The sequence below is a fragment of the Anguilla rostrata genome, chromosome 13, assembly GCF_018555375.3.
Source record: "Anguilla rostrata isolate EN2019 chromosome 13, ASM1855537v3, whole genome shotgun sequence".
Lineage (NCBI taxonomy): Eukaryota > Metazoa > Chordata > Actinopteri > Anguilliformes > Anguillidae > Anguilla > Anguilla rostrata.
In genome coordinates, this window is record NC_057945.1 from 26,474,676 (window position 1) to 26,498,669 (window position 23,994).

The following is a 23,994-nucleotide window of genomic DNA, read 5'->3' on the forward strand; positions in this document are numbered from 1 at the left end:
GCACAGCTGCTTCTGTCTTCTTCAAGTGTGGCCTTTAAGCTGTGGTAAAGTGGCGTGTGTATTTAAAATGGAACAGACACAGGCGGCTGTGCAGTCCTGTGATATGATCTAATAATATGACTATTTATTATTTATATATGGCCTGCCGCACGCTCTTTCAGACCCACGAGCCCCGGGGCCAGACTAAACAGGAACAGCCTCTTCTGGCTGCAGGTAGGCTTATGGGAGGAGAGAACACATTTATTTGATGATTGTCATTTAATTGCTTCCTGGGAGAATAACACAAACTGCGCTCGAGGCGTCTGCTTTAGTTTACAGTCAAACAAAAAAAAAAAAGAAATCTCTGCTTCTCTCAAACTCGTCAGTGTTTTTTTTTTCACTTCTCGCTGCCGCTCGGGGTCCTGAGGGTTTGATGGCGGGGTTTGGGCAGCCTGCCGCCGGTTTTGATCGCGGTCTCCCGTCCCGACCCGACCTGACCCTCCTGGTGTCTGCCCGCCCCGACAGAGAGAAACAGTGTCTCCAACATGACGAGGAACCCCGCGCACGGCTCCAGCAAGGTGGAGTGGATCATCCCCCTGGTGGTGGTGTCGGCCCTGACGTTCGTCTGCCTCGTCCTGCTGCTGGCCGTGCTGGTGTACTGGAGGTGAGCGTCGCACCCCGATCACAACGCTGGCCCGCGCGGCTCTTTTCTTCACTGATTCGTTTGCTTCCGTGTCCGTGAAAGGGTATTAGCAGGAGGCGTACAGAGGGGGCCATATGTTCATCGATGTGTAGTGAGGAGTGACTTTTTTTGGGGGAATTGAGGGCACATAAAGTAAACTGGGTTGAATAATCACATTTTTTATGGGGCTTATAAAACTGTGGGCATAGCTAGTGAAATACTGAAACGGGGTGTTTTATTTGCCCCATACACACCCGCACACTCAGACTTAAATCCACGGAATGAAGTTATTTATCTGTTACGCGTTTAGCTGTTGTCTCGTGTTTGTTAGTTTGTGTGCCGTATTTAGTGACGTGCGACGCGATCGGGCCGCGTGCGTTTCCAGCGCCTCTCCTGTGGCTGGGGCTCCAGTCTGTAGCCGCGCACAGAGCGGAAGACCCGCTGGGAGGTAGATGACAGCAGGTTAGAGATGTGAGATTATATTCCGGTGACAGTAAGTGAGACAGAGTACGGTGGCTGCCGTCCCCAAGGGACACCTTATTTAGCCATTAGTGTCAGGGTGGCTGTAAAGGTCTGTTTCCATGGCTATGTCTCCCGTCGCCCACGTCTGTCCGCCCCGCGAGCGCCCACTTCACAAGATTTACCGCCACCGGAAATACTCGGCGCACGAGAGCGGGAGCCGGGGTGAGGGAGCGGGAGAAGGTTGCGCTCGCTGCTGCGTTTGAAGTCAAGGACTGCCTTTCAAAGCCCCGCCCACTCCCCAAATGCTCCTTTCAAGACCACCAATGCACAACTGCCAATTAAGACTGGCCGTGACTAAACCCTTCAACACCCCCCCCTCACCCCCCCCCCCCCCCCACACACACACACACACACACACCTATCTCTCTCTCACACACACATACACACACACACACCTATCTCTCTCTCTCTCTCTCTCGCTCTCTCACACACACACACACACACCTATCTCTCTCTCACACACACACACACACACCTTTCTCTCTCTCTCACTCTCTCTCTCTCTCTCTCACACACACACACACACACATACACACACACAACTATCTCTCTCTCTCTCTCTCACACACACACACACACACACACACGCACACTGCAAACCCCTGGGGAAAAGACAGCCCATCTGTCAGCCTTCGTGGTGCTCTGCTGCATCACCGGAGTGATGGGCTGGGTGAAGGCCAGCTACACCCCTCCCCCACCCTCCCTCCTTCCACCAGCTCCATATTGTGCTGGGGCCCCTGAGGGCCACACTGATTTAGGGATCTCCCTGCTATCTGTTCTATGTGCCATAATGCTGCCCATGCAGATCAGCCATGCAGATAATTCAGGTGCAAAACACATGGTGGATAACACAGGGTCATTATCAATCAGTGTTGCTTATTTAGGACTTGTTTATTTACTTATTTACCAAATTGGGTTGTGGTATTGTGTGTAATGTGTTACTGTCTCGTTTGTGCATCCCCGGGTTTTCTGTTGTGGCAGAGGGGCCTGTGGCGTGCAGGAAATGTAAAATGGGTGCAGCCGCGGTGGTAGGGCTGAGCCCGGTCTCTTGTGTGGAGTGATGTGAGGGCTGCCTGACTGACCCAGCTGTTCTCTTTAACCGCTGGCACGGGCTCCCCCCGCCTCACCTCCAGGCCGCAGGGCTGGCGCCTACGTGGGGGATCTCAGAATTCTGGAGTTGTGTGTTGCCATGGTAGCCACAACCCCCCTGCTTGCCTCTCCCTCCTGGCAGTGGAGCAGAATGGACTAGAATGGCCTGCCCTCATTATCCGTAGAAACAGGAGCTGTTACTGCATCTTCAAGTGCCACGCCCCTCCCTCTCACGGGCAGGAGACACACACATATATGCACACACACACACATCACTCATACACACACTGTATTTTACCAGTCCCCATATTAACACCACAGTGTCTTTTCACCCATGGACTACCCCTCTCTCTCTGTATGCACCCCTCCCCCACACATTCTCTTCTTCCCTTTTTACACCCAGGAGGAACCCACATCTCTCATCCTATGCCACCCATCCCCTCCCAGAATGCATAGCACTCTTTCACTGTAAGCTGCAGAACTTTGGGGATTCTCGTTACAGTGGTTACAGGATTAGACTGAACAGTCACTGGCATGAAAAAGGGACTTCCTCTGGTTGATTAAAACCCAGGACCCCCATGCCCTTTCTCTTACACCGTTTAAAGTGGAAACAGTGGGGATGAAGCACACCATTTTAGTCCCTGCAGGAAGTCGGCTTTACTGGTTAGGGGACTGAACGTATAACTCGAAGGTTGCAGCTCTAATTCCCAGGTGTGCTGTAGTATCCATGAGTGAGGTACTTAACCTTATTTCCTTCAGTAAGTACCTTGTTGTGTAAAAGTGTAAGCTCTGTAAGTGGTTCAGTGAGGGTGTCTGTCACAAATAAATCATTTTAAGAATAAAATGTATGCTTCCCTGACTGGTGGGTGATAACAACAGTGCACACTATGCCAGGAACGTCAAAGAAACAGGTTAAACAAGCTTTGCAGTCAATGACTTATTGACATCTCTGTCCTCCTCTCATTCAGCATAGTCTGAGATTTTGTCATGGGAGCCTGAATTACATCACATTTTTGTAATTCAGGCTTTGGCACTAATAGGATACTTCATCTAGGTTCTGACACACATACCCAAGTACACACACACACACACTTAAGCTAATCATTCTCCAATGGGCACTGTCATGCAGACAATTATGTCGATGATAATTAAATCACAGATACTATTTAAAGACTGGGTTGTTTTCTTTAAACATAAAGATATGGTTCTGATACCAAGGTTAGGCTGTACGACTCTTTCCTGAAAGCACCGAGGTTCCTCTCACTGTAAAGACTTCAGTGCGAGGGAAGATCGTTTGCAGTCAGGCACCTTGGCTTTCTTTTTTTCTTATTTTCCCCTGCCTTCCGGATTTCCAAAGGTCAGTGCGCTGCATTGATTAGTTTCCCATTGTTTATGGCAAGCGCGAAACCCAAAGAGGCTTATACAAGCCCTGAGACTCCGGGCCCTTACAGGGGGGCTGCCCCTCTAATTACACGACTAGACACGGGGCAGATTAGCCCCCTGCGCTAAGCTAACGCTCAGGTCCGCTTCCGTCCTGAGGGCAGCCAGGCTTTTTGTCCTCGCACTGTCCGCCCTGCGTGGGGTTTCCCCTTCCCGCTGATCCGCGGGCCATCCCCAGCATTCCAATCCCCCGCGACCCGCTCCTTTACCCCCCGAAGTCTGATTTCACAGCATTAGCTTATATCTCAATGAGATGATCCTGCTTCGCTACTGTGCTACGCAAAAAGCAGATGGTCTCCAACCCTGTGTACTAAGTGCACGCGTTTGTGTCGCGGGTTGCAGGTTGTGCGTAAAGCCTGCAGTATACAGCTGAGCAGTGGTGTGTGGATGAGGTGTGGGGGTGGGGAGTGCAGGTGCGAGAGTGAAAGGAGAGCGTTGATCAATGGTTATCTTATTTGGGGGCTGGCTCCACCCCCGGCCGGGGCAGTGGTGCCAGGACTGGTCCAGGATCAGCACGCCACGCTGTAATCCTTCGCTCCGGCCTCTGCGAGTACAAAGCAGGAGCTGATGTGGGATCAGTGCACATTGCGCTATTGGCCCACGCCGAGGCAGCGGGAGAGGAGAGGCAGGAGGGAGGGAGGGAGGGAGGGAGGGAGGGAGGGAGGCTCGTTATCCCTGAAGCGCCAGCCCCCGACAGGTCATTAGCGGCAGCGGGGGGAGGGGGCCCGTGACGCGCTACAGGAAGGCCCACGCCTCCCTCCCCTCCCCTCCCCTTCCCTCGCTCTCAGCTGCACCATGTAAACGCGGCTCTCTCCTCTCTTCTGCTCCTGTGTCTCTCCGGGATGGCCAGCCTCTGCTCCCTGCTCTGCATTAAGTACAGGTAGGAGCTGCATAGAGACACACTGGCAGGCAGGGAGTCCTCCTTTAAATGTTTAACCTGGAATGTGACCAGCTGCGAGAAGGCAGGCTCTCTCTCTCTCCCTCTCTCTCTCTCTCCTTCTGCACTCTTACCTATTGATTTTCCCTTTCCCCGCACTTACTGAGCCCGCCTTTCACTTTTCGTTTGCCGTGCGTCTTACAAGACAAACAGGTGCTGATTTAATCTCAGTGGTTGCGCAATCCTGAATTTGCGGAGAGGAGGCAATTTCAAGTGTTTTCCCATTGGTCTGTTTTCGCTTTTTCTCTGCTGTTGTTTATCTACAAATGAGAGGATGAGAACACACTGATGTATTTCCCTCAGAACTTGACTTCCAGGGGACCCGTGGCTGTTTGTCTGTCAAATGTGTCCCCGCTGGGCTGAAGCATGTGTGTGTGTGTGTGTGTATGTACTTGCGTGCATGTGTGTGTGTGTGACAGAGAGAGAGATAAAGAAAGAACGAGACTGCAAACCTGGTTTGAAATGGTGAGATTCAGGAAGCTGTTACTTATAGATATAGAATCTAATATCTGTGGGAGTGAAATGTACACGCATGTCCGTATGTTTATGTGTGCAGTGAGCAGAACTAAACCTGCTCCAAGGGTCCAGAGTACACTCTGAGTCAATCATGAGTCCGCAGGCCATCTGTGTTTACTTTTAGGAGGATTATCACCTGTGAGCCTGGTGCATTTTTTCATTATTTACATGATCTCTGCTTCCTTTCCTCCTGCCCCTACAGGAGGTGTTTCCAGACGGCCCATTTCTACGTTGAGGACAGCAGCTCCCCCAGAGTGGTCCCCAATGAGAGTATTCCCATCATCCCCATCCCAGGTGAGCCCACCCATTACACCCAGGCCAGAGATGAGGCTGGGGGACGGGTCACAGAAAAAGCCAAACCTGAGGAGAGACCATGGGTGGTGAAGCAGGGTCACGGCCAAGACAGAAACTTGGGTCACAGCACAAGAGGTGGGCTGCAGCCAGGGTGGGACCGGGGGTTGGGTCAGGGGCAGAGGAGTGGGTAGGATCACAGGTTAAGGATCACGGTCAAGGGAGGGGCCTGGGCCAGGATCGAGAAAAGGGGCAAAGTCCAGGGGAGTGACTAGCAGCAGGGGATGAGCTAAGGGAAGGAGAGGAGAAGCCAGGGTGGAATGGGCGGTTAAGGGAGGAGCTAATGGAAGGATCCGGAGTCATGAGGATTGGAGTCGTGGGTGGGGCCAAAGTTACGACAGAAGGTGGGACCAGGGTCAGGGTGTGGCTACCTTTCTTAGTTTCCTTTCTCATGAAAAGCCAGTGACTATCAGTAATGAACACAGCCTTGACATTTAGAGCACTCAAGTGAATCTGCATTTGCTCTTAGACCTTATCTATGCTTGTGAGTGTGCATTTTATTTTATGTATATGTGCATGATCTATAGCAAAGTCTAGCTTAGTGTTTTTAATTTATTTACATGTTTTGTAAATTCTAAGTTAGTGTTCTGGTTAGTGAAACACGGTGTTAAACTGAAAAGAGAATTACAATAAAGGGGCTGTATTGCCTTGATAGTGCTGTAATGCTAGCTGTCTAGTGATGTTTTTCACTTGTGTTTTCAGTGGCGTTTGTCTGTACCTTATAACTACAATCAGTATTTTAAATCAATAAGTGCAGCTCAGCAAAAGAAAGTCAATATCTGGCCGCTACAGAAATTTAGTCTGTATTGATTCTACTATCACTGAAATTAATTACTTAACTTCACTACATTCACTTATATAAACCATTATTTCAGTATTATTCAATACATATCCAGAACATACTGTAAGTTACTAATTAATTAGTTTTATTGCTCTGTAATCAAAACATAAAGGCATAATAGTTATTTTAGTACATTTTACTTCTTCTTGTTCCTTGCACTATAGCTAATGCAGTTTTCCCTGTGTTCCAGCTAACATTTTATTCTTGTGTGCATTCGTGTGTGTAGAAATAGACTCCATGTATCTGTTGAGCTTTCCAATCCCCTAAGGCTCCTTTAGAGTTTTTTTCTGAATGCTGGGTCAATTCTTTATGTTGTGTGTAGTCAATGTAGTAGTGTCGGCCTGTCTACAACACCAAATCAATTGGTCCAAATTAAATATAATAAATCAACTGATCTACTAGTACCTGCTTTCAAGTAGTTGTTTGAAAAAATAGGTGTTTTTTTTTTCTTTTAAATTAGTGACAACATGATGGCGCAGTGAAGTCCCCCCTCATCTCCAGCCATTTGCACATTTTATCTAAAGGTTATTGAAAGAAGGACCTTTGTGTAAAATTTGACCGTCGAGCATGCAGTCTGACACAAACAGAATATTTCTTTGAGAACGATGCACTTTTCAGATTAATGAGCAGCTTACTGGCAAGTTTATTAGTTGTGTGATGAATAATATTGACATAATGGGTCAGATATGCTAATGTTATGAGCATGCACTTCACTAGTATGCTAATCTGTGCTGTGTGCTAATTGGAGGATTACAGAGTTCGTTAGTTGTGACATTAACTGAAGCTGAGGGCAATATAAGAAGCCTGTTGTTCAATTTAGTGAACATTTTGATGAGTCAAATTTGATCAAAAGTGCGTAATATCAAAAATTACAGCTTATATTGAAATAGTTCTGAATACATCTGTCTAATGACTTTTTCGGTGGATATTAATTCTGAAAATCTGTTTAAGTGCTTCGTAAAGATATTTAGGCTATAACACCACTCCATTTAAGTGCCTTTTATAATATCTAAGACCATAAAAAGAAGAACTGTATAATTGAAAAATGAAACCAGTAAAATTGATTGGCTGTGGCAGCCCATGTTTAAGATGGTGATTGCCTGTTTTATGGCATTGCTTAAGCTTTTTTCTGTTGCTGTAGTTAAAAGGCAGTCGTCGTCATTATCGACTATCCATCTGAGGTTTTATTTCATTGTACTTTGCACAGCGTTTCTCCCCTTAGAAACAATTGGCCATGACTTGACTGGTGAAAAGTGTTGATATTAGCAGTGGGAGGGGAGCACCGGAGAAGCTCTTAATGCTTCTTATGTTGTATGGCCATTTCTGCCTTTTTGATGCTCTTGTAATGATTTCTAGAAAGGGAGGATCCATCGTCAAACTGACGTCATCACATTGACATTCTCCTTTGAGAATCTCAGCTGGTGGCAAAACTGCATGTTCAATACCAGAAAAAACTTCAACGTCAGTTTAAAAAAAAGAAAACAGATCAACGCTTAGCCATTTTCTGCCAACAAAGTAGCATTATTCAATTTTAATGTGCACATGGATCTAGTCTGTTAGCCACTGTAGTTACTGATTGTACATTTTTATCATTTGTACTGGTGAGGTTTACCGAGGTATAAATTGTTTTTAGCAAGAATACAAATCATAAGACGGCTTGTGAAACATTAATTGACCTCCACCTCTTCCCATAGCAACTTCTGCCAGCCAAAGGCTAATTTTTGAAAGAAATGTTGTTGTAGTCAACAAAATGTTGTGCATTAAGTCAACTCAATGCTGACTTAGCAAAATGTTGCACATTAAGAGCACATTTTATATCCGATGGACACAGGTACACTCCGTCAGAGCTGAATTAGCGCTGGATATTTGTGTACACTGTGCACTTCTCAGCTGCAGTGCTCTTGGTTTGTAGGTGCAAGGAGGAGAGAAGTAACTTCATAGGTAAAACTAGTGATTCAAAATTGGGAAGCAAAATGGAAAAATGTTAAGAAAGAAGAAGAAATACTGTTCACAGCTCCTCAGTAAGTCGTATATAAGGGTAGGATGAATAGCAGTGTGAGACTGCCTTGGTGAATAGGTTTCTTTCTTCATGCTGCACCCGTTTGTTTATGGGCGAGCTGTGCAGCACGCTGTGTGTCCGGTCACCGCCCCGGCCTCAGCTGGTGTTCTTACCGGGACTCTCCAGCCGTGTGCGTGAGCGCGGGAGGCTCTTCGCGTGTGCGTTCGCCGCCCGTGTCCCTCTCACGGCGAGGTTCCGGAACACGCTCCAGCTCCGCACGCGCAGAGCGGAGCGCGGGCCGTGAAAAAGCAGAGAGGCCGTTCTGAGGGCTGCGCCTGCGCGCCTGGCCCATTCCCAGACTCTCTCGCGCTGACCGTTAGCCACCGCTCACATCTGCAGCAGACAGATGTGGCACCATGCCGGGAAGACGTGGCGCGGAGCCAGTGCACATGGTTACGGGCTGTGGTTGGACAGTTAGAGCTGATGGGTTTGGTACTGAGCAACGTCTCCTCGAAGGACCCTGTTTACCGACTCAGTTCGGTCTCCTATTCTAAATTATCCTTCAGCCCAGCAGTCTCATCTGAGTGTGAGACACCACATGCCAGCGATTGTACAACAAATGTTGTGCTTATTTATACAGAGAAGAAAAAAAACCTGTGAAACAACTATAAAAAAAATTTGATCTTGATAAGAGGAAAATCTGGAAATTGCGAAAATGAGAAACAATTCACTGTGGCATCTTGTGCAATAAAAGTGAAATGTCTCCTTTATGTGTGGCTGCCAGGGCATAATCAAACTGGTCACAGTCTGTGCAGTGAAAAACAGGAGGAATTGTAATGTTGTTCTAACTTCCCAGCCAAGGACATAAGGGATGTGGACAAAATCTCATCTCTTTTTGTTTGTTTTCCATCTCATACATACGTAATGTTAATTCATCACACTGTATGCAATAAATGCTGGCTTGGCATTAATATTCAGCCCTAGTTTTTAAATTTTTTTGGATGGTGTTGAGCTTTTCAATATCTCTGTGTGCTTTTGTGTGTATGTGTGTGTGGTTGTATTTATGTGTGTGTGTGGGTGTATTTATGTGTGTGTGTGTGTGTGTAGCATTTCATAGCGCAGAGCAATATATTATAGGCATTGAGGAAAGAAAATAAAGCTTCGTTCTCGCACTCACAGATTTAGCCAATGCTTTTTTCAGCCGGTGTGTTTAGGATCAGAATGAGGATGCTCAAAGCAGCAGACTGAGGTATGAAGAGCTGCAAGGGAGAGCAGCTTCATGCCTGGCATATGTGACTATAATGAATCTACCGACAGAGCTGCTAATTGTCTCACCAGGCCCTCCATAATCTCCTGTTGAATTGCCCTGTCGGTTTGGAGCCTCCCAGTAATGCCTGTGCCAGCACCTTCATCTGTCAGTTTGAATTTTACAATGTTGCTGGGTTTGTGGATGTGGCTGAATTGGGGGAAGAAAGTGACAGTTTGTTTAACAGGGCATGGATAGCAGTGTAAGCTACAAGGGACCTTATTTATTTGGTAGCTTTTCACACTTCATGGAAATTGCACTAGTGACCATTTGGCAAAGCCTCTCTTATTGATATTGCCCTTTTTTGCGAGATTTTACCATGTGTGTATTTCTGTATAAACAAATGTGCTTCCATATTATTTCCATAAGAGGTATTGATGTTCATGCAGTCACTGCTGTACAATGTGGCTATTGTATGCCAACTAGTATATTTTTTTCCATCAAGTCTTGAGGGGTTTAATTAACATGAAAGCATTTATAGTTATTTTATTTTCTATTGAATTGTTGAATCAGTGATACTGATTTAGGGTATGCTGGGTATATGTTTAGAATTTTGTTGTTTAGGACCTTTTAAGGATAGCTGAACAAAGGTTGCGGTTTGTGATTGTGTTTGTGTTTGTGAGTTTTCGGCATAATTAATTAAGTTTGCAGATACGTCCAGTATATTCCCCTTTTCTAACAGTACCCATCGTAACACACCCAGTTGAACAAATACAGATAAGAAAAAAATGATGAATGCCGAAATGTTTTTGGAAACGTTTGCACACACAGTTTGCTATCAAATGTGATCGTACACATGTTTTGTGAATGACGCCCATTGTTTTAGGAGTTTGTGCTACGTTTCAACCATGTGTGCTGTGTTCAGTATTGTCAGTGGAGAAGGAAGTGCTTTAACAGGACTGAAGATAGCTCTCCCGCGGGTCCATATAGTTAAACCGTAAAACAGAATTTACACTGAAAAGTCTCAGATACACTCAAGATGTGCAGCTGGGAGATTTGTTCTCTTCCTTAAATTCTTAAAGCCCAATGGCCATGAAATTAGACTCCGGTGTCTAACAATAACATTGTCTTAAATTATTCCTTTTATCTGCCACTGATTCAAGGTGCATCGCTATAACCCGTATACCATTGTAAAGACTCTGCATTTTGATGCACAAAACCCCATCTCGATCAGCAAAACCACTATAGATGAAAACAGGATTGACAAGGCAGTCCCTTTCCCCAAAGGAGGGCTGACATTGACATCCCAGGTTGATGATTGTGTACTTTATAATCCAATAACTGTCCAAAACAAATCAAACAACTGCTAGTACTACAGGTCAACTGTTATTGTAGAGAGCACTGCCTGCTCACATATGTCTGTGTGTATGTTTGTCTGCGTGTGGGACTGTTGGTGAAAGAGTTCCCGTACTTCACTCTTCCCCTTGAAATTCCTTTGTAAGCTTTGATAACTAATAAAAGGGGTGTTGGGAGACTCTGCCTCATGTCATACAGTCACTGTTTGGATATGCAAATTAGAGAAGCCTGCTTACCACTTACAGGCCAGACTTACAGCAGCCTGACAGCTGAGTGCAGTTCAGAGCACACAGCACGGTTAAAACACGTGGTCTGATTGTTTCTAAGTGAATTTAGTATGTGATAAGTAACCATTGTGAACACATTTTGTACATAGACGCTCTCCAAAAGGTCATCTTTTTACTGAAATGCAGGACTTAGCCAAAAAGAGAGAATGGGTAAATAGAGAATATTTGTTTTGTGGGGTTCCAGAGGGCACCACCCTCAACTGAATTCACTTCTGGAAGTGGAGTGTGGCTGGGAAATAAGATATGCACAATATTCTAATTTGGTGAAGTTTGGTGCCATGAGGTTTTGGGGACACTTGGGCCCACCTTTGGGAAAACACATGAGATTTTACTGCTTTGTTCAATCCACTCCAATCCACATGTATCTTGGTGTTGCGTACATCTTGTGTACGTGTTGCCCCAGGTTTTAAGTGGGTTTTAAGGGGTTAAGATGTGGATCCTCAGCAGTTCTCCCACTTGTGAAATATGAAATGGGTGCAGACAGACTATATCTGAATCATTTATGACATACCACATGATGAAAGCTCTGAACTTATATTACCCATAAGAAACACAAGCTCCCAGACAGGAATAATGCAGTGCTCTCATCTCTTTTTCTGAAACATGTACGTTGCTATATGAATGAGCATGTAGACCAGGGTCTAGGTTTCCACGTGAAGCCTGATATGTTTTTTAGAACCCTTATTTCCTCATGTTGGTATAACAATAGGCACGTGTCTCCTTTTCAGATGACATGGAGGCCATTCCTGTCAAGCAGTTTATCAAACACATCACAGAGCTGTACTCCAACAACCAGCACGGCTTCTCGGAAGATTTCGAGGTAAGGGTTTGTGTATTTTTTCTTTTTCATGCTTTTTTCTCCTTTTGTGTGTTTTTTAATCTTTAATCTTCTGTTAAACATTAATTTGGATTTTCCTGCACATTCCAGGATGGGGGGAGGGGGTAAAATGGGCAGGGGGGTGTCTGCTACAGGAGACTTCAGCTACCATAATGAGACAGACCCACTTTGTTTGACTTAGCACCATCTTGGAGGGTAATGTTGATGGGAGCACGCCCTGGGCGTAAAAGTGGGGCGAGGCCTCCGCGGGACTGATGGCTCTCTCGCTCACTCCTGCATGCGCACGGGCCTGGTGGTACAATTCCCACTGGTGGAGGAAGCAGATGGCTAGGGAAGGAGGCCATTCGGGCTCATTTAGAGCAGTTTTCCTCGCTGGTTGCTTGGACAGGAACGTGGAGTGACACACGGCCACGGTCTATGTGAAAAACAAATATTTACCTCTGGAGGCTGCGTGCTGATTGGGCAGATCAGAAGCAGAGCAGCAGTATCAATAATTCATGGGATCCACGCTCCACACTATTGATCACAGCTGCCTCTGGCACCATCAAACAAGAAATAATGATCTGGTGACGGCCATTATCTTCAGAGACTGTCTGAGGCCAAGCATGGCTGGTTTTCAGATGCCATTTAACAGAGACTTCAATCAGTACCCTCAGATGACCGTCTGAACACCAGAAGGAGTAATTTTAATTACTTTAGTTATGAGACCAAAAGATTATATCATTCACTTTTTACTCTCTCATTTATGCCATTGCTTTTTCAGAACGGGGCTCAATAGGTTGATCTCTTTTGCTTTTTCGGTCTTCAAACGCTCTCCCCTCAATATCTAGCGATTCACCTTGGCGTCCATGTTATGCAAGAGCTCAGTCTTGGGCCAGTGAAAAGCGGATGGGTGGGGGTAATGGCTCCAAAGGAGCCAGGGCTGGGTTGGGACGTGTCCCTCCTGGCGTTGTCCGGTGCCCCTGCTGAATTCCTGAGCTCCCTGGCGGCAGCGCTGGGGAGAGGAGCGTGTTAATGAGCTTCCTCACCGGAGTGGCAGGCCCCTGGCTTTGTCCTGGCCCTTGATGGACACGGGGAAGTGGCTTAAGTGCTCGCGGAGAAGGGGCCACTCTCTCTCAATGGAGCGCTCTGTCTGCTCCAAAGCCCTTTATTCGCCCCAGAGAGGGAAGAAAAGGGGAGGTAGGAACGGGGGAGCAGCAGAGCAAAACCCTGTTGGCTGGAGCTCCAGTGATCCCCGAGGAGAGCCTTTGTGAAGCCGGGCCCAGTGGGAATGGGGGTGGAGGGTAGGGGGGTGTAATCGGCTCCGGCTGGGCCAAGCGAAATGCGGTCGGGATTGGAAGGATGGAGAAACCAGAGAGAAATGTTTGCAGCTCAGAAAGAGCACTGTCAGGTTACACTGCACAGAGAAAACTTCAGCAGAAAGACACCCAACAACAAACAACAAACCTAAACGACCTGGAAGGTGCGTCGGTCTGTGCAGTTTTTGGGGATTTTGTATATGGTGGCCAGTTAAAGAGAACGGTGTTCAAACGATCTGTGTACATATGTTCTCCCCCCGTTATGGGCAGTACTGAAGCATCTGCTTCAGCTTCACAGGATGGCCATAGTCCTCAATCCTCAAGAAAGATTTCTTCCAGCTCCATGAGAAAAAGCATCTTTTCAGTCATCTTTAGGAAGAGCAATGGAATTTAGAACTACAGGAGTGTAACTGTTTTGTACCAAGCTGCTGTTCGGTAGTCATGGTGCAAAGCCTTCCATCTCACGTGATCCCACAGCAAATTGAGATTAGTATGCATGGTCACTGCTGAACTTGAGGACGCATACTTAGTCTCCAGCACACTAACTGGTACTTTAGAAATGTTCTCAATTGATGCATTATTCAGTTCTTCTGTTCAGGTTTATGGCCCCTGTCTTTGTCAGAGCAGTTGTGTACAGAGTCCTGCATGTTGTAGAGGAACATCATCAACCCACAAGCATGGCCTCACAGGGTGCCTTCTGATGGACAGCAGTTGTATCAGAAATAAGTTTTTCTATTCTGTAATTATATATATACATATATATATGCATACATACATATATATACACTGTTTGAGTGTATTCATAATTCATGCACAGTGGGTGATCATTCTGTGGGCATATTTAGTACAGAGGCCCGGATAACACTGTTAGTACAGGGCTTCTCGTGAGCAGTGATGTAAGTCTCATTTTAAATGGTTGTGAAATCCCATGTATTTCCCAGGCGTACAGGACACCCATGCCAGTAAGGGGCAGGTCCAGTGTGATGAGCTATTCTCTGCACTGTGGGTAACAGTAGCCAGCGTGCAGCTGTGCCTCATGGGTAAATAGAGCCACTGCCATCTGGTGAGGGCATTGGCAAGTGGGTTTATAACCTGTGTCCTTACCAGCTCCTCTTACAGACGGGATCTGATCACCCCTTCCTTCCACTGACAAGTTTGGTTCAATCCCAGACCACTGAAAGGTTTTCAGTTCTGCCCTTCCTAAATATACACCTGCTTCCATACTTACATGCTGGGAAAATACAGAATTTATTTATTTATTTATTTATTTATTTTTTAAGCATGGAAACGTGTTTGCTTATTTGTAAATCCATCCAGCAAGCAATCCCCAGTTCAGACTAAAGTAAGCGCTCTCTACACTTTGGATGGTAGCATGCAAATGAGCCGTAATCATGTTTATATTATACCGCAAACATGTGTTTTCTGGACACGGATACAAAAGAAGGAAATGTAATAAACGGTTTTGGAGCAGTCGGATTCATGTGCAGCGGTCCTCCAGGGGCCCGTAAATAGACCCCGAGCCTCATCTGCAGGGGGGGGCCGCGCTCCCTTCGTCAGAAACACAGCTGCCCAGCGCGCTGGAGGGTGACCAGGGGGAAGCGTCGTGGCGCCAGAGGGGAAAAGGAACAGATGGCACTGGAAAGCCTATCCTCCCCTGACAACCAAAGCGTGCGTGGCACTGCCTCCACTGGCATGGGGCATTCGGCAGCCATTTCAAAAGGGAAATTTGGCATTTTCACCAGTACGCACCAGCGCATTTTCTTTAAAACAATCACTAAGGTGTGCAGTAGGTCTAATAGGAGCTTGACATTTCTCCTTATGGTTTGAGGCAAAAGTAAAGGAGGACAAGTAATTCACAGATATGTGTGAAAGCTGGGTGTTCCTGGCCCAAGTAGTTGGGCTATAAAATGCTTAGCTCTTTCAACCAAATACTTGCTCTGAGTTTAATTATGTCTCAGAACAATTTTATATGTCTTCTAAGCTGAAGAGTGTGGGGGTAAGCCTATAACTTTTGTTCCTTATCAGAGAAAATATATCTCCAAATATTTTAAAAAATACTGCAATAATACATCCTGTTGGTAATATTAAGATACATCCCACTGAGACCAAAGAACCAATAATTGATATATTTTGCACTATATTTCATAATATAAATGACAAAATATTGCACATTTCAAGTAAGAATTTCTTATTTCACAAATAGGTCATTGTTATGCATTGATATCTTTGGTATGTGTAATTAAATGCTGAACATGTTATCAGGGCAGCCTTCCATTGTCAAAAAGAAAGATCAAAAAGGGCAATTTAGTGTATCCCCATACAGTGTATGGACAACCACATCTTTGTTGCTTAAGGTTTACCATACAAACAGTAGGAAAAGGTAAATCCAGTGTATTTTGTTTCAAGACGTTGTTGTCATTTTGAGCAAATGCAGTGGCCTTGCAGTCGTTATCAGTTTTATATTCTTTATCTGTTTTATGTTGTTTTCCATTATAAAAACGCACTGAAAGCAAATTTGGGTACGATGAAGAGTGTCATTGTATCCCGCGGTGCCTCGGAGATGTCTGGTTTTCAGCGGGGCGATCATCCCCGTCTGTGTGCTTCTCCGCAGGAGGTGCAGAGATGCACAGCGGACATGAAGATCACGTCGGAACACTCCAATCACCCCGACAACAAGCACAAGAACAGATACATAAACATCGTTGCCTGTGAGTGCGCGTCCGTGCTGTGGAATAACGGGGCCTTGATCTCTGAGCCTTCGCTCCCAGACAGTGTTTACTGGGAGCCAAAGTGTTTTTGCCGCAGATGAGAGCGATTAACGTTGTACCACACTTCCCGCTTGTTCCGCAGACGATCACAGCAGGGTGAAGTTACGCCCTTTAGCGGGAAAGGATGCCAAACACAGCGACTACATCAATGCTAACTACGTGGATGTGAGTGGACGGAACCTTTCCTTTTCCTATACTTGTGTGTGTGTGTGTGTGTGGAGGGGGTGTGTGTGTGTGTGTGAGGAGGGGTGTGTTTGTGTGTGTGCGTGCATGCGTTCGTGTGTCTGTGTGTGTGTGTGTTTGTGTGTGCGGAGGGGTGTATGTGTGTGTGTGCATGTGTCTGGGTGCGTGTGTGTGTGTACGTGCGTGTGTGCGTGCATGTGTGTGTACATGCGTGTGTGTGTGTGTGTGTGTATGTGTGCATGCGTGTGTGCAGGCATGTGTGTGTACGTGCGTGCGTGTGTGTGGGAATATGTTTGTGTGTACATGCGTGTGTGTGTGTGTGTGTGTTTGTGTGTGCGGAGTGGTGTATGTGCGTGTGTGTGTCTGTGTGTGCATGCGTGTGTGTGGGAATATGTTTGTGTGTACATGTTTGTGTAGTGCTTCACAGTGTTCCCTATGTCCATTAGGGATATAACAAGCCCAAGGCTTACATCGCCGCTCAGGGTCCTCTGAAGTCCACCTTTGAGGACTTCTGGAGGATGATCTGGGAACAGAACACTGGAATCATCGTAATGATCACAAACCTGGTGGAGAAAGGAAGGGTACGTTCTGCACAGCAGCCTGCACCCAGGTCATTTCAGTTAACGGGCATTGACAGCCACTGCAGAAACAACAAGTCTCATTTAAACAGGTTACTATCAGGTTTCCCATCATGTGGTGTGCTGAAAGGGCAGGCAGCTGAGACTGGGCTTCTCCTCGTTTGTCCTTTGCAGAGAAAGTGCGATCAGTACTGGCCGACTGAGAACAGCGAGGAGTACGGGAACATCGTGGTGACGCTAAAGAGCACAAAAGTACACGCCTGCTACACGCTGCGACGCTTCACAGTACGGAACACGAAAGTAAAAAAGGTGAGAGACGGGCACTCCAGCCAGCCCCTGCACACCCTCATCTTCGTCATCATTTACTTACTTCTTCAAGTCTAATCCATGGTAATCCATAACATGTACACCTTTAAGAACTGAATTACTGATCAAAGTGGTTTAGTTCAGTATTTTTAATCTGCCATCACTGTTGTCTGCGAAGTTGAATATGGTTGCTGTGATAGGTGCTGTGATTCCAGCACTTCTTATTGCAAGTTTTTGCACTGGAATAGAGTGCCTGTCAAATAGTTGTAGTGTATGCAATGTAATGTAATGTATCCTGTTCAAATTGTTAATATTCTTAAATGGGTCAACATCTGCTACTCCAACGGTCTTCCAGAATTCACAGCTGGTTTGTGTCCCCACCTGCACCTCTTGATTTACCCCACCGACCCCCCTTTACCTCATTTCATTTCCTCTCATTTCAGGGTCAGAAGGGGAACCCAAAGGGGCGGCAGAACGAGCGCACAGTGATCCAGTATCACTACACACAGTGGCCTGACATGGGCGTGCCGGAGTACACCCTGCCCGTCCTCACCTTCGTGCGGCGGTCCTCCGCAGCCCAGACACCGGACATGGGTCCACTCGTAGTACACTGCAGGTACAGTAGGGGGGCGCTGCGGTGACAAGGGTGCCGCATTCATATGCTGCAAGTTCAAGAGGAGGCATTATGGAGACATGGGTATTGTGTTTGTACAGTTTGGGAACAACAGGGGGCAGCTTAGGGATATGAGCCAATACACTGTCTGTAGAGGAGGACTGCCATGGAGACATGGGATCAGAATTTGTATATTATACATATGTATAGGAGGCAGTAAGGGAAATTAACAGGAAAGGAATATATCAGACATACTCATATGTCTATGGGGGTGTCAGCCCACTACTGGTACTCAGAACACTAGGGGGCAGTGCTGCTCCCAGACCTCATAAACGTCAGGCACTATAATGAGCATTTTAATAATAATAATAAGGACAGTTGAGTCGTGTGTACTGCTAAAACACTGGTTTTCAATGTTGTGATGCTTCCTACGGTCTAGCACCATGACTGTGGCCTGTGGCCCTAATGGACATTGTTGTTATTTAAGTTGTATAGTTAAATCATGGATATGTTTTTTTATGTTCATATTTACTTAACATGTAAGTGTTTTCAGAGCTATAATTTACAACAATTGATTGTTCTAATTAGTGACGATGGTGTTATATTGCATCTATTATTATTATTATTATTATTATTATTATTATTATTAATAATAATAATAATTACATTTATATAGCACTTTTCCAAATGCTCAAAGTGCTTTACAGTGAAGGGGAACTCACCTCACCCACCACCAATGTGCATCTGTGTATTTTCAAAAGTTACATGTGGTTTTGTTGAGCTTTAGTATTCATTCCTCTAGAATCCTGTATTGCCTTAATTGCTCTTTTTGTCAGTATGTGGCATCTCTGTCACCTAAGGGACAGAGGCCTCACAAATAATGATCTAACCAATCGCAAGCTGTGCCTTCTCGTGCACTACTGTTGCACCATTAAAAAAAAAGAGACTGTAATTGCCTGCAGAAAATTCCCTATAATGAGTGTAATGGCTCTAATGTCACCTGTCCGGGGTACTTAGATAATGACCCCTCACAGTGAAAGTGCCACTGTTTCCACAGTCAATTACTGCACAGGCCTCAGCAGACATCTCACTCCCCACACCGAGGTTCATTACTCACAGACTGTAACCCCAGGCGACCCCTCTGCACGTTAGTGCCTCCGCCCGCTCTCCAGTTGGGCCTGTTAATCATTAAATTAAACCTTTGCTCTCTCTGCTTATTAACTCGTAGGATGTGCAGAGGAACTCAGAGCGATATAATGCAATAATGTGGGGATTATGTAGCCTCTCAGGCCGCGCTGTATACTTGGCTGTGTTCGTAGCGTAAGCGAAAGCCGCAGGTAAGAGGGAAGGGCGGAGCGCGGTTTGTTTTAGCCTCTCTGTCTGTTTGCTCGTCTCCTCTGCAGTGCGGGCGTGGGCAGAACTGGAACATACATTGTGATCGACAGCATGCTGCAGCAGATAAAGGAGAAGACCACAGTCAACGTGCTGGGATTCCTCAAACACATCAGGACACAACGCAACTACCTGGTCCAGACGGAGGTTAGCCTTCACCTCGATGTCAGCACAGCACCCTGTCAGTGTGTGCACGTGTGTGTGTGTGTGTGTGTGTGTGTGTGCGCGCATATGCTTGTGTGTGTATTATTCTGTATGTGTGTCATCAGAACCTTTGCACTAAGCATGCCACCCCCTTACATCACCAATCAGATTTAATTCAACATTACTGTCACATGGTCTCCTTTTTACTCTCATTTAGTAATACCATACCTTGTTTGTCCAGCAGGGGTTGCATCCTTTGAAATGTATATTCACATGTCATGTTTGAGTTAAAAAAGGTCAAATGAGAAGGATTTGTCGCCAGTCTACTGCAGGCCCAGACCAAAGGCACTGCAGTTCTTCTTTGCATGACATAATTCACTCCCCTATTCAAATGCACTTAATCCACATTCAATATGTGCTGTGCTCTCAAAGTTGGCTGACGACTGTGTTTTTAAGCATTAAGTATTTATATGTCTTATATACAGTTAAACCTATATATATATATATATATATATACACATATATATATGTTTAACACAGGCTCCACTAAACCAGCTGGATATTTACTGAAATAAGCCAGGTAAATTGCCCAGTTAGTAGCCGGCTCACTTTGCTGAGCCGACCCACAGCCATAATGGCACATAGTACTGTAAGGAAGGGGCAGGAATAAACATGTAGAAAGGGTGACCTGTCCATGTTCAGCAACTGAGGCATTTCCCATGGTCCTCTTACACAGGAGCAGTATATTTTCATCCACGATGCCTTGATGGAAGCCATCCTTGGCCAGGAGACAGAAGTCCTGGCTAGTCAGCTCCACAGCTACGTCAACAGCATCCTTACCCCTGGCCCAGGGGGCAAGACGCGCCTGGAGAAACAGTTTAAGGTATGTTCCTCCCCTGTTAAATGTCCTTTTAACATGTTCATTACAGTCATTGCATGCATCACTGCATGCATTTTTAAAGATGGTATTTTTCTCATATTGAGCATGCCCCCACATGTTGTTATGTTGTTTATTCAGGCCTGCTCTTTGTGAGGAAACGTGAATGCAGTGGAAATGTGGGGGGAAAATCCCCTAAAAAATCCCTTGCCCCCTTTTTCCTTGTTAATATTCTGCTCGGCTGCAGTTGTCACGACGACGCTACCCTCTTATCTCAGTAGGGGTTCCAAGGCATTGCCGAGGTCGACAGCATGCTCGGGACTTAATTGACTCGCTTTATTCATATAGTGAATGCGATCTGGCGCTTGGTTACGTCAGACCGAACAGTTTCTCATGAAGCCATCATTTCCATTTTGTTTCAATTTAATTAACCTTCAGCAGAAGGTAACACACATTAGATTTATTTTATATTCAAATTTTCCGCAAATTTTCTGCAGCACATTTTGAATGTTGGACTTTTTTCTTGCGATAAAAATGGACATTGCAATAGAATTCAATTTAATTTGTTTGAAAGAAACCCATTTTTTCCAATCAATAGAAAGGTAATGAAAGAAAAAAAATTATGATAGCAAAAAGCATAAGGCTAAGTTACAGCTATAGGATAAGATAGAAGCAGGAAACAGTTACATTTGCGGGTTGAATTTGTATAATAGCTCAGGAGAGCTCTCACCTTTGACGTACTCATTAAAGCTTGTGAATAAAACTGTCCATTTAAACCAAATGAAACAAATCCCTCAACTTGCTAATATGTGAAAATGCCAGCCTCAAAGTTAAACCCACAATGCAACCAACAATGAAAACATCACTAAAATGGACTCCGAGGTCTGGATTCAATCAACTTTTGCATTTAACTTGGACGTACAAACAGCTCGGCCGGTTTAACAACCACCAAAATAATATCTCTTAGATGTGTTAAAAATGAAACGAACGGACACCTGCATTTATTTGTCACCGTTGAGGACAAATGCTGATTAAATCCAGTGGAGTGTGAGCACACCGGTCCATCTGCTGAAGCTGAGGGCTCTCCCCTTTTGAACTGTTCAGATTCGTCCTTGCTTTCAAGCCCTGGAGTTGAACCGAAGTCGGTGAATGTGAAAATTGCGCAAAGAGCCACTCTGTGGTCGCAAATTCCACATCTCTCTGCGAACATTAGCAGTTTCTCAGCGGCTCCAACTCCAAGCCTCATGATTCATAACCTGACAGCGGATCCTGTGGCAGCCACGCTCTCGACTGGGATAATGCATGCGCATAGGCAGAGCAATCGAAAGCAGTTGGCAATTCAACCGCTCAATCACTGCACAGCAGGCCTTTCTCATTACATAAGGAATGAGTGGGTATCAAGCAGCACTTCTCCCTGAAAACAGGGGCGGTCTGTGTATACTTATCTCAGTTAAACATGCCAGTGTGCACAGATGTATTTAAAGTTGGCTGAATAAGGCAGGCCCGACTCAGGCCTGGTAAGCACAGCTGCATAATCATACCATCAAAAATAGAAAGGAACACGGTTTCACTTTCATAAGAAGTCTAAGTAATATCCTGAAATTCTACACTTATTAGAGGGTGAATCTTAATGTACTGTACATAGAAATGTAAACTGATTTTATAGACATGCGGTTGCTTACTGTAACTGCAGCTGTGCAAGGTGAGGAGCAGACAGCCATCTTGTACTTGAAGAGGTGATCATCCATTTCCTGGTGAAAAGCTTCATAGAGTTTATCAAAGCAAAAGAGAAGACAGAAAACAAAGTTGTTATGGCCTGCACTCAGACTCAAATGAATACAACGGCTGCTTCAGGCAACCGAGCCTGCTCTCTCGTATTACTGTCAGTAGGATTTTTACCACATATTACTTTTGATTGAGCTTCTCTTTAGAAGTGAAGTTATTGAACTGGGAAGTGGAGGCCCCTGCATGCAGTAGGTGGCACAGGAGAGGAATCGCTCTCTTTAAGCACGTGGTCACCTGTCTGGGCTCAGGGGTGCAGCATACTTTTGCTGTAGGTATCCTGAGGGGTGCAGCATACATTTACTGTAGGTGTCCTGGTGGCTCTATCACTAACACAGCAGGGCTCACTGCAGCTTTTCCTGCGTTTTCTTTTGCAGTTGGTGACGCAGTGCAACGCCAGGTTTGTGGAGTGCTTCAGTGCACAGAAAGAGTGCAACAAGGAGAAGAACCGTAACTCCTCTGTGGTGCCCTGTGAGTTCACGCATGCATTGTGCACACACACAACCATTCTCTGTCTTTCTCTCTCGCGTGCACAGACACACATGCACACACAGAGTACAAACATGAACACACACACACACCCTTTAAAAGTTTCCTTTCATGCTAATCCACTTTACTTAAAATAATGACAAATATGTATTTAGACTTCCATCTTCATACTGGCTGTATATGCTTCATTCAGACTGCAGGCCTTAATGCTTAATTCTAATTTTTTTTAGACTGACTGTTCATATTCATTTCTAAGTTACCCAACTATACAATGCTGCCAATGCATTGTTATGATGACATTAACCTGCTGCGTGGAGAGTGATGTAAACATCACTTCTCTGGTGTATGTCCGGTTGGGCCGGGAATGCCCTTCTGAACCAATCTTGTCTTTGCCTGAGGGCACAATCTGGCCAGCTGGCATGCACTGGCATACTAAGAGCTTGTGTAGGCTGAAGAATTCTGATTTTAGCATCCACACAGGCCACATGGCTACGTATCCGATTTGTTTCCGCATACAAATGTGGCACACAATCAGAACTGAAAAAGTGCGCCTCCATGTGGTTTCTTACTGTTTACACTGTTCTAAAAACATCGAAACCGTGTCACATATGAAGGGGAAAAAATCTGAATTGGGCCACTTTTAGCTGCAATCTGAATCTAGCCAATGTCTGTGAGTCTCAGAGCCAGGATGCCTTTTCTTTTGCTGTAATTTGAGGTGATTTGTGATTTGATATTTTCCATGCATTTCTCCTCATAGCGGAGCGGGCCAGGGTGGGTCTGGCTCCACTTCCTGGAATGAAAGGCACCGATTACATCAACGCCTCTTACATAATGGTGAGCACATATTTGTCTGCCATTAATCACTAGTCACCCTAGAATTGAATTGAGAGGTAAGGGACTGCACACTGAAGACTGAAGTAGCGCTTCCTTAGTGGGTCCTGAGTGTTTATAACTGCACAATTTAAATGAGTTTCTTCTCTTTTATCGCAATCGCACAACCTCTGATTTCGCTGTCTGTCTCAACACAGGGCTATTACCGGAGCAATGAGTTCATTATTACCCAGCACCCCTTGCCTCACACCACAAAAGACTTCTGGAGGATGATCTGGGACCATAACGCACAAATTATCGTCATGTTGCCGGACAACCAGGGCTTGGTGGGTACAGAGCCAGTCCCAGGAACTGTGATCACTCCCTCAAATTATGCAGTACTGTTAAAATTCAGCATTTTAAATCCAGTTTGCTTCTGCTTTTCTTAGCTCACAGGCTAAGAATTTCCATTCAGAAAACAAGAAATGAAAATAACATGAACATAACATATTTCTAAGAGAGGAGCATTAAAGTGCGCAAATTTCTCTGTTGAGAGATTTCGATGAACATGTTTTATGTAAATTACTCTCACAGAACACATTCTACTCAAAATGAATGAGGTTTGGATGGAGGTTGAAAGAGTTGATACTGGAACATTGGAGGGATAGTTC

General features: G+C 45.5%; 1 protein-coding gene across 1 annotated transcript in view; it reads left to right on the forward strand.

The window, feature by feature from the left end:
* ptprga (protein tyrosine phosphatase receptor type Ga) overlaps positions 1-23,994 on the forward strand; it is a 196,909-nt gene that overhangs the window by 167,305 nt on the left and 5,610 nt on the right. Inside the window, exons 13-25 of the mRNA XM_064304975.1 lie at positions 505-643; positions 5,368-5,459; positions 11,974-12,065; positions 15,993-16,089; positions 16,232-16,314; positions 16,779-16,913; positions 17,085-17,219; positions 17,660-17,832; positions 19,233-19,368; positions 20,102-20,248; positions 22,402-22,495; positions 23,271-23,347; positions 23,542-23,670. Coding sequence (XP_064161045.1) covers positions 505-643; positions 5,368-5,459; positions 11,974-12,065; positions 15,993-16,089; positions 16,232-16,314; positions 16,779-16,913; positions 17,085-17,219; positions 17,660-17,832; positions 19,233-19,368; positions 20,102-20,248; positions 22,402-22,495; positions 23,271-23,347; positions 23,542-23,670 — 1,529 coding nt within the window. The remainder of the gene's footprint in view (positions 1-504; positions 644-5,367; positions 5,460-11,973; positions 12,066-15,992; positions 16,090-16,231; positions 16,315-16,778; positions 16,914-17,084; positions 17,220-17,659; positions 17,833-19,232; positions 19,369-20,101; positions 20,249-22,401; positions 22,496-23,270; positions 23,348-23,541; positions 23,671-23,994) is intronic.